Here is a 9493-nt window from a genome sequence, read left to right on the forward strand (position 1 = left end):
TTGCATGTATTTGAATCATTGCTTTTATAACTCATATGTTATCTAAATAAATATTTGTAGAACATAAGACATCCTTTTTTCAGTATTTTCCCTTCATTACTAAACCTGCCAGGAACATATTACCCCATTTCATAGACAAGGAGAGCAAACTCATGCTGGTAAATCTGTCCAAAGCCTCATAGCTAACAAATAGAAGCTAGACTGCAAGCCCACATGTTCTTTCCAGTAAATACTATAAATTATTTGCAACAACCGGGACAAATGGAACAATAATACGCTTTAAGTCATACTTTAAAAAACCTGCCATAGATGTGAAATAATAAAGCAAGCGAAGATTTTTAGATCTTGACAATTGTCAATGTGTGAGTATATCCATTATCTCAATTGGTCCTCAAAAAAAAAAAAGAAAAGAAAAAAGAAAAAAACACTGCAATGTGCAGCAAAGATATTAATACTCCCATTTTAAAAATGAGGAAATTGAGATTCCAAACATTTAAATGGCTTTTCAACACTAGTCTATTGCAGAGATGGGACCAAGGCCAGTGTTTCAACTCTTTTCATAGTGCCTTGAAAAAAAAAAGCAGTTTTCAGGTTCAGTGAAAAGAAGTTACAAGAAAAGCAAATTATAAACCGTGTAAGCTGGCAGCAGACATTTGAAAAGCAAAAACTGTGATTATTCAGATTAGGGTCATGATGGATAGTGATTTTCAAGCTACCATTACATTAATTTTCTGACAGCATGCCCTAATTTAGAATACATTGTATTACAGAACCTTAAAAATGTCTGCCATTTAAATGTTTAAGAAAACCAAATCAAGCAGAACATATAATGTTTCTGGCAAATATAATTTAGACAGAGTAAGTAAAAGTAGAAAATTGCTGTTGTTTTTTTATACACAGAAACTAAGAAAAAACTTGCCCTTAATCAAGTTTTATATTGAATTAACATCAGGTCTGTTGCATACCTCACTAAAAAGCTAATTTAGTTTTAATTAAATCTATTTTTCAAATTTCATATATAAAATGGAATCTTGAAGTCATGCAAAGCTCCCCAACTACTCCCCTTTGCCTGCAGATAACAGATCGAGCCTTATTACATACATCAAATTAGAGAAATAATGAGGCACCATGTGCGCACTAGAGTAAACCAAGATTAAATGACACACATTTCAATGAAAACAGTTTTACCCACAAATAAAAACTAAAAACACAGTGGATACTGAGTGCACCGTATCTGAACTTAAGAGATGCAAACTCTTGATCATACTGATAGTTTTATTCAAATAATAGCCTCCTTTAAGCAACCCGAAATCAATAACTAGTTCTACATTAATATTTTAATAACGTTTCTTTAAACAGACCCAATTTGGAGAGGGGGAGCAGTCGTCTGGCTACTGTTGAAATAATCCCATCTTCTGGGAGTTGCAGACAGAAACTATTGTCTGTCGTAATATACAAATAATCCACCTCATTTCCCTCTGGACAATGAAAATGTTCTCTGCACAGTCCCAGCTGTAGCTAAGAAGGCACAGGGGCCGCTACCATTGTTTACCAAGTGACAGTTCACCCAGCAGCTGATGGGCTCTGTTTGTCCTGGTCTACATTATCTTGCCACCTAAGATTATTACAGCCGCTCTTTTGCAGGCTGAATAAAGAATGGGCGTGGAAAGCGGAATGTCAGGAAAGAATAGGAACACTGTCCACTTTAACCCTTCCAAAAGAAAGGGAGAGGAGGAGCTCAACACTTTAGCTGTTCAGAACTGTGTTATTCTTGCCTGTGAGTGTCTCCCTTCTGGGCCATGCTGAGCACCTGGAATCCAAGCAGCCCAATTTAACAAAACCATTTCAGAGCTTGAAACTCAAAAGACTACTTCCGGTAAGAAACAGGCTGGTAAGGCTGGATCAGGGGTGATACACTGCAACCTATAAAATAAAAAATGACCTTACCAATCATCTCCTTTAGGGAATCACTCCTTTCAAAGGATCGGATGTTGCTCGCCCTGGTAGCTAGCAGTGACTTTTGTTTTAACCAGAAATAATTCTTCGGGAATAACAGAGAAAGCAGAGCGAAAATAAGCAACCCTTCCCCCCAGCCCCACCTGCATCCATCCTGCAGGGCACTGGCATGTTTGGAGAACACTATTTGGGCACATGCGGAGGGGACATTGTGAGCCCATCACCAGTAATTCCAAAAGCGTTTTGGGGGGCACCTGGGTGGCTCAGTCGGTTAAGTGTCCAACTCTGGCTCAGGTCCTGATCTCACGGTTCCTGGGTTCAAGTCCTGCCTCCGGCTCTGTGCTGACAGCTCAGAGCCTAGAGCCTGTTTCAGATTCCGTGTCTCCCTTTCTCTCTGCCCCTCCCCCACTCGCAGTCTGTCTGTCTGTCTGTCTCTCTCTCTCTCTCTCTCTCTCAAAAATAAACTTTTAAAAAATTCAAAAAAAAAGAAAAACATTTTCAAAATAGGTCAATAAATTCAACTGATTAAATTCTCCTGAACACCCTGTGGAAACAGAGGACATAATTAGTATGTTCACAATGAGCACTAAGGCTGGTCCGATTATCTCAGAGCACTTGGGCAAAACACGGCAGTGGCAGGCAGGTGGGCAGGCAGAAACACACCAGCCGCGTTTTGTGGATGCTCTCAGCACCGAGAAATATGCCTGGGTTCAATTTGAAAAAGGAGCAAAGGCCTTTGGACAACCGAATTCAACTGCTCACCTGAATTTCTGAAGACTTCCAAATATATCTAAGTTCATCGGGAGTAAAGGGACAAGCCTGCTTCCCTGCCTGTGTTTTCACGCAAAAAGCCAGCCACCTGGATTGAGTAGTTGTGCATTTTTCATTTAGTCAACTTGGTGCCCTCTGATGAAGAAGAGATAGCAGGGCCAGGGACACCCCAAGCAGCTCCACACTGCACAACCGAAGGTATGTACGTCTCTGTCGATATCTATTTTAAAAAATACAGCAGAGTGGCTAAAAACCAAGAGAATTCCACTTGAAGGTCTCCATCAGTAAGACATCCGCCTATGGTTTCGCAGGCCTGATGATTCTGCTTGATTACCCTTTGGTCATGCTAGCTCAGGAAGTGTGACAGTCTTGTGCAGTAATGGTGACAGAACTGACTTGGGAAAGAATGTGGCACTTATCATGGTCACAGTCCTCCAGGATATACCAACGTAAAGTGCCCGGGCCAAGTCTCTTCTTGGTAGGTAACATTTGAATAGAAGAATGCTCTGTCTAATCACAAGAGTTCTGTACCACATTCTCTAAGAAAGCAGATCAAGGATGCACATTGATCTACTGTGAGAAAAAAAGCAACCAAAGCAACCAAAGGTAAGTTTCAATTTAGAAACTTGCCCTGTGCCAAGGCAAGCCTCCTGCCTCTGACTCCTGAGGTCACTTGTGCTCACAGCCCCATTGTGCACAAGTAGGCGCGCTCACTGACCTCTAGAGAAGTCTGCCAGGATTGCTGTGTTTTCTCCCAAATTGAACTATTGTAACTTAGCTTCTGGGTAACGAAACACGTAACTCACACGTATATTTGTGAGCATACTTCTGGTTTCCCAGCCTCTTTCAGAGCTCCTCTACCTCCTGCTCTCTCCTGCTGACAGGGGAAAGGCTGGGAGATGCACTCAGGCAGAGTAAACGGTTGGCCGTGACACTTTCTCCACAGGAAACAGCAACTGAACATTTCCCACAAATTAAACACTGTCAGTGGGATTTATATGACCATCTGTACACTGGCTAGTGGAGAGGGGTTCATTATGGCCCTTTCGCCTAAAATGAAAAGAGGCCCCCTAGGAAAGTTAAACATTGGGAACATTTCAAGCTAATAAAACAACTCAAAAGCAAGCAGTATACGCTGAGAAAAGCAGGCTTGCTGGGAACAGGGATGCAGCCTGGTGCAGTGAAAACAGCAAAGGCTCCGGGGGCGGAGAAAATAGAAGCTGTACCTCCTAGCTGGATGGCCTTGGGCTGGTCATTTAAGTTTTCCGGGTTCTCAGCATCCTTGTCTGTGAAACTGGGGTTATAACAAATATAACAACAATTATACCCTATGTTGTTGTGAAGAATCACTGAAATATCAAATATACCACATCAGACTCCAGGGTCAGACACCTACTTCATTCACAGAGGCTCTACCCACGTGAAAAGATAAAGCAAATAAACAGTCACCTCAGAATGAACTCTAAAATGACTGTTGCCTACCTGAAGATCAAAGATGCGATGAGAAACATGTTTTACGAAACCCTCAATTTTCTGTCGCTTAGCAGGTCGTGATTTGGATAAACACCATTTAATCAGAAACACTGGGGGTCTGGGATCATGCTGAGAGCTGGAGCTATAACAGAACAAGGTAATCTTTCTGGCCCTTAGGGAGTTTACATTTGCTGAAGATTCACAAAAGCGGCGATTTCAAAATGGAGTCGCATATGCTATCACTGCCCTTTCTCTTCAGCACCTTTGAAAATCGTTCTGTTGTCTATTACGTAAGAGTGGGTGACACAGGCAAATGTACTACTTGAAACATCTTACTCCCAACTCCCAATCTGGTCTCACCTCTCCTCTGCCTCACTGCCACATCTTTGCAGACAAAACAACGACTGGGCTCATTTGGGGAGAGCAGCTCCTGATAAGAAGTTTAGGTTCAGAATACTATTCTGTCAGCAGTCTGAACTTCACACTTAACCACCTTAAAAGGGCATGCCCCTGGTCCCACTGGCCAAAGCCTGGGCCTCATCTGGATACATTCAGTGTTTGCTGAGAAAAAGTACAAGTCACATCACCCAGATGAAGGAGGGACATCCACTGGTTTGGGAGATATATGTTATCATCTTAACAGAAACGTGAAAAGATTGGTACCGCTGTAGTTATTCACTAACTTGAGCACTACAATAAATTAAAACAGTTGCCCCCCGTACTACCCCCCTTATTTTCTCTCAAGTCACTTCAACTGTCTTGAACCCCATTCCCCCAACACTGTAAGTCCTCTGTTCTGCAGGACCAACCTGACCTCCTCTTGGGAGAAAAGATGGAAGTCAGATCGAGTGCCCCAAAGCTAACAAGACCAAAAGGCCATTGCTAGCTAGCAGGCCCGTAGGAAAAATCCTCAGAGGTAGGGGGGCAGAGGTTTGCAATTCCCTCAAAAGTGCTGGAGTGCTGGGGGAAATCAAGCGGTCTCTCCTGACACAAAACACCAGCTTGTGGACGCCTACAAAGGACAGGCAGGCCAAACCTGCCAACTCCTTGTCCCTCAACACAGGCCACCCTCATGGGGCCCCTGAACTTAAGGTGTATCACCGAAACACTGGGAGCACCCCCCTCCGAGAAAATAGAGGGGGTCTCACGTTCTGTAAACGCAGGAAAAGCATCTGGCACATCCGCAGCCTGGCCCACTGCAGGCTCCAGAACCTACACGCACCTGCCCTAGGCCGGGACCAGAGCTCCTTGGCTAGGGGTAGCCAGATCCCACAGGTGAGGGTGTGCATGTTTTGGCCCCACAGAGAGTCGGCTGTGTATCCAAAATGTGATTCTGGCCACCTCTCTCCCGGCACATCAACAGAGGCAAAGACGTCAGCAGGAAGAAGCAAGACTTCAAGAAACAAGAAAAGCTAAGTGGGGTGGGAACCCGCCAGAACCCACAGGTCTTGCTGCTCCTTCCAGAAGTTTTAGCTTAAGTTCCCAACGCCCAGTGTGTGCGGGGGCGGGAAAGTGAAGGGCAGAAGAGAGAACGGGCTTGTCAGGACCGGGCAGGCAGGGCTCGCGGGTCCCCGCCCGCACCCAGACCTTTCGGGGTGGCCTCCGGGACACCCGCGGCGGAGCCGGCTGCTCACCTTGAGATAGTCGTTCTCCGAGCGCAGCTCCTCGATCTCCCGCAGCAGCTCCTCCTCCACCGCGGCCGCCGGGATCAGTCGGGTCTGCTCGCCAAGACCGGGGTCCTTGGGGATCCCGGGGACCGTTCGCTCGAACGGCGCGCGTCCCCCGGCATCCTCCGCCACACCAGTTCCCAGGGACCCCGCGGGGACCCCGCCCGGGCTGCTCCGACCCCCGAGGCAGGCGCCGGCGGCGGGAGGCGCGGCAAGGAGCGCGGGGGGCTCGGGGCTGCCGGGCGGCACCCCCCGAGCCGCGGGGCTCGTCGTAGCGGCTCCTCGCAGCGGTTCCCGGTCGCTGGAGCCCGTGCCAGACTCGGCGTCGCTGCTGGCGGCGGGGAGCAGGCGCTGCTCGTCGGACAGGGGTTCGGAGGGGCAGTCGGAGAGGTCGGAGCTGCTGTCCGTGTGGCTGATGCGCGAGCCTGGAGCCGGGGAGCCGGCCGCGGAGGTCACGGCGAGGATCACGGCGGGGATCGGGGCGGCGGGGACCGGCGGCCCGGCGGCACGGGCGGGGGGCGCCCCGGAGCCGCGTTTGGCTTTGCGGCCCTTGGCAGCGGCGGACAGCGGCTCGGTCCCGGGCGGCGGCGGCGGCCTCCCTGCCCGGGGCAGCAGCTCCCCGGGCGCCGTGCGCGCCACCCTCCTGGGGCCCGGAGCGGCCTTGGCGCCGCCCGCTGCCCTGGCCCCGGCTCCCGGCGGCGGCTTGTCCTTCGCGCCAGGGGCGCCGCCGCTGCGCCGAGAGAGGCGGCCGGGCGCGGCCAGGGTTCCTGGCGAGGGCGGCGCTTTGCCCGCGAGGCTGGGAGAGCGTGGGGCGGCGGGCGCCTGGGCTCGGCCCGAGGAGGGGGCGGCCAGGGCCGGGCCGGACGCCGGGGTCCGGCCGTGCAGATCCTTGAAGAAGGGTCTGGCGGGCGAGGGCGCGCGGTGCAACCGCCTACGCTCGGCCAGCGGGTGGAGGTGATGGTGGCGGTGGTGCTGGCCGGGCGGCAGCGGCTTCGCCTCCGGGGTGCCGCCGCCCGCGAGGCCGTTCAGCGTCTCCATGGCCGGGTCCCGGGCCGCGAGCAGCAGCTCGGGCGGCAAATGCTCCGGGCGGCGGCGGCGGCGTGCAGCCTCCCCGCGCGCCCGCTCATCACTGTCCCCAGCCCCGCCCGGTCTGCGCCCCGCGCTCTCGCGCCGCCGCCGTTCCCCGCGCACCCCTGGCCCCCAGGATCCCAGCGGGGCTGGCGGCCGCCGTCGTTCCGCTCTCCCCTCGCTGAGGTCACTGCCTCTCGAGTTCACCCGGCACAACGGCGCGGCGGCTCCCTGCCGCTCGCATCCCTAGACGCTGCGCTCCGGGCTCGCGGGTCCGCACACCCACACTCGTCCGCTGGCGGCGCGCTCCCCGCTCCCGCGTCGGGTTCCCCGCCCACGGCCGCCCAGCTCCCCGCAGCGCCCGCCAGCTCGGGTGGGGAGGAACTGCACGCGCGCTCCCCCGCCTCCCGGCGCCCTGCGCCCAGCCAACGCGTGCGCATGTCCCTCCTCCCGCCAGCCGGCGGCGGGGGTGGGGGCTGGAGGGCAGGGGGGCGGGGCCTGAGCTCCGCGGGCTCGCGCGCGGGACGCGGCCCCCAGCGTTCTTCGCCCTGGGACCCTCCTTGCTTTTTGAGGCTCTAAGGACAGTGCCGAGAGCTGGGGAGGGAAGGAAGTAGCAAGGGTGAAGTGGGGTGGCAGAGAGGCGGACACTGGCCACTTGCGGGCGACTGGATGTCCGGGAGACGTGAGTGGCCCCCTGGGTGGTGTGTGCAGTGGGGTCCCAGCCCCCCCTCTGTTGTTGACCAACGGCCCCCACGGGCCCCTCCATCCAACCCTTGCCCCCTAGGTTCTCCTAGTTCCGTCCCCGCTGTCTTCTCACAGCTGTGCGCGTAGTCCCCACACTCCTCTAAGGACTGCTGGTACCCTATGCAGCTATCGCGTCAAAGCGGGCACCGTGCTCTACAGTTGGCACCCCCTGTGGCCTCCGGAGCTCGGAGAAGGAGGAGCTGCCGTAGAAATAGGAGAAGCAGCTCGCCAAGCTTGGGGTCAGAAAGGGAACTCACATTTATAGTTCCGGCCGCGAGCCAGGCGCTGTTAGACACTCCATAGGCATTGTTTTATTTAATCCTCACAGCAAGCCCGAATTGGAATTACTGTCTTCTTTAAGGATGAGGTCACGGGAGCAGGGAGGTGAAGTCGGTGCTTTAGCCAGTCCATGGCCGGGTCGGGATTCACACAAAGTCTGTAGAATTCTCAGTCCTGCCACGGGTTGAGTACCGGTTCTGCCCCTTGGGAGTCTAACGTGGGCCACCGACCTTTTCGAGCCTCAGTCCCCTTGCCTGTATAATTAGAAAATACCGCTACATGAGCGTGGTGACGATTAAATCAGCAGACGTGAGAAACGCTGTGCAAACTGTAAAGTGCTTTTCAAATATCCTTGAGTCCCGTTTTTGTCCCAGGCGTTGGGTGTTGAGTGCTACTCAAAGGAGTAAGGCCCAGCCCCTTGTCTAGACTTGGCTTTGCCAGGAGGCAAAGGAATAGTCAAGAATTACAAGTTGCTGTGGAGAGCATTTGCCCCCCACCCCTTCCACCCGAACCCTGCCTGGGAAGATGGGAGTTTTCCCACAAGGATGGGCTGTTGTTGGGTGGTTGTCGGGGATTTGCAGAGCAGGGGCTGTAGGTGAGATATCACTGGAGGGCTGGTGGGACCATATACGCTGTGGATAATATCCTAAAGGCTGGGCCAGCCTTTGGAGGATGGTGAATATGGCTGATCTTATTTGCCTGGAAAGATCCCAGCAGTGGCAGCAGGGAGGAGACGGAGAGCCGTGAGCGGGAACAGTCAGTGGCTGTGGCAACACGGTAGTGGTAGGGGTAGAGAAACGGGGATAGACTTGGGAGGATACGAGGAAAACTAGGCTCCAAAGTCTATGATCTTAACCACAAATTACCCTACTTAGCCGCCTCCTTCAAAAAAGGCAGGAGAAAGTGCTTTTTTAAAAAATCACTGTAAGTCAGGAGAGTCATACGCCCAGAAGACAGCCCGTCGGCTTCTCCTTAGATGCCGGCAGTGATGCTGGGCCACGTTCTGTGGCCGAGCTCTGAGGGCACCGAAATGCTGACCTCTCTGCTGCTGTTCATGTTTTTTGAGCCATTTACCTGGCAAGTGCTCTGAATGTGTGACAGCACACACAGAGTATAATCTGTACTGAATCTCCTTTGACGCAATGTCTGCTAATACCACAGCCGTATTTCATGGAGTATTTGAAGAAAAAAAGAGACTGCAGAGAGCAGCGGGAGGTGCCCAGGCCCGGCACCCAGGGATAGCCAGCTCTCCCCTAGAGGGCGCTCCAACTCTCCCCTTCGGGTGACCGGCCTTTAATCAGAAACTGGCTGTCAGTCCGGGAGCACAACCTATTGTGTAATTCAGGGGCCAGGACCTTCACTTAGAACTTCCTCCAGAGACCCAGAAGTCTCCAATACCCTACATTTCCGAAGAATTGTGCCCAGGACTCCTAGCCCAAGTTCCTCATACCGTATGTAATCACGCAAAAGGCCACCGTAAAATGTTCCAGTAAGTTAGTGTTCCAAAAGTTTTAGCCAGATGACCGTACTATTTG

The 9493-nt window shown here is 52.3% G+C and overlaps 1 protein-coding gene across 8 annotated transcripts in view; it reads right to left on the minus strand.

The window, feature by feature from the left end:
* The window catches only part of MTCL1 (microtubule crosslinking factor 1), a 130173-nt gene extending 122931 nt beyond the window's left edge, over positions 1-7242 (minus strand). For all 8 annotated transcript variants that reach the window (XM_047827825.1, XM_047827823.1, XM_047827822.1 and 5 more), the window contains exon 1: positions 5835-7242. In XM_047827825.1, coding sequence (XP_047683781.1) covers positions 5835-6905 — 1071 coding nt within the window. In that variant the 5' untranslated portion in view covers positions 6906-7242. The remainder of the gene's footprint in view (positions 1-5834) is intronic.
* Positions 7243-9493: the final 2251 nt, after the last annotated feature.

This window comes from Prionailurus viverrinus, chromosome D3, assembly GCF_022837055.1.
Source record: "Prionailurus viverrinus isolate Anna chromosome D3, UM_Priviv_1.0, whole genome shotgun sequence".
NCBI lineage: Eukaryota > Metazoa > Chordata > Mammalia > Carnivora > Felidae > Prionailurus > Prionailurus viverrinus.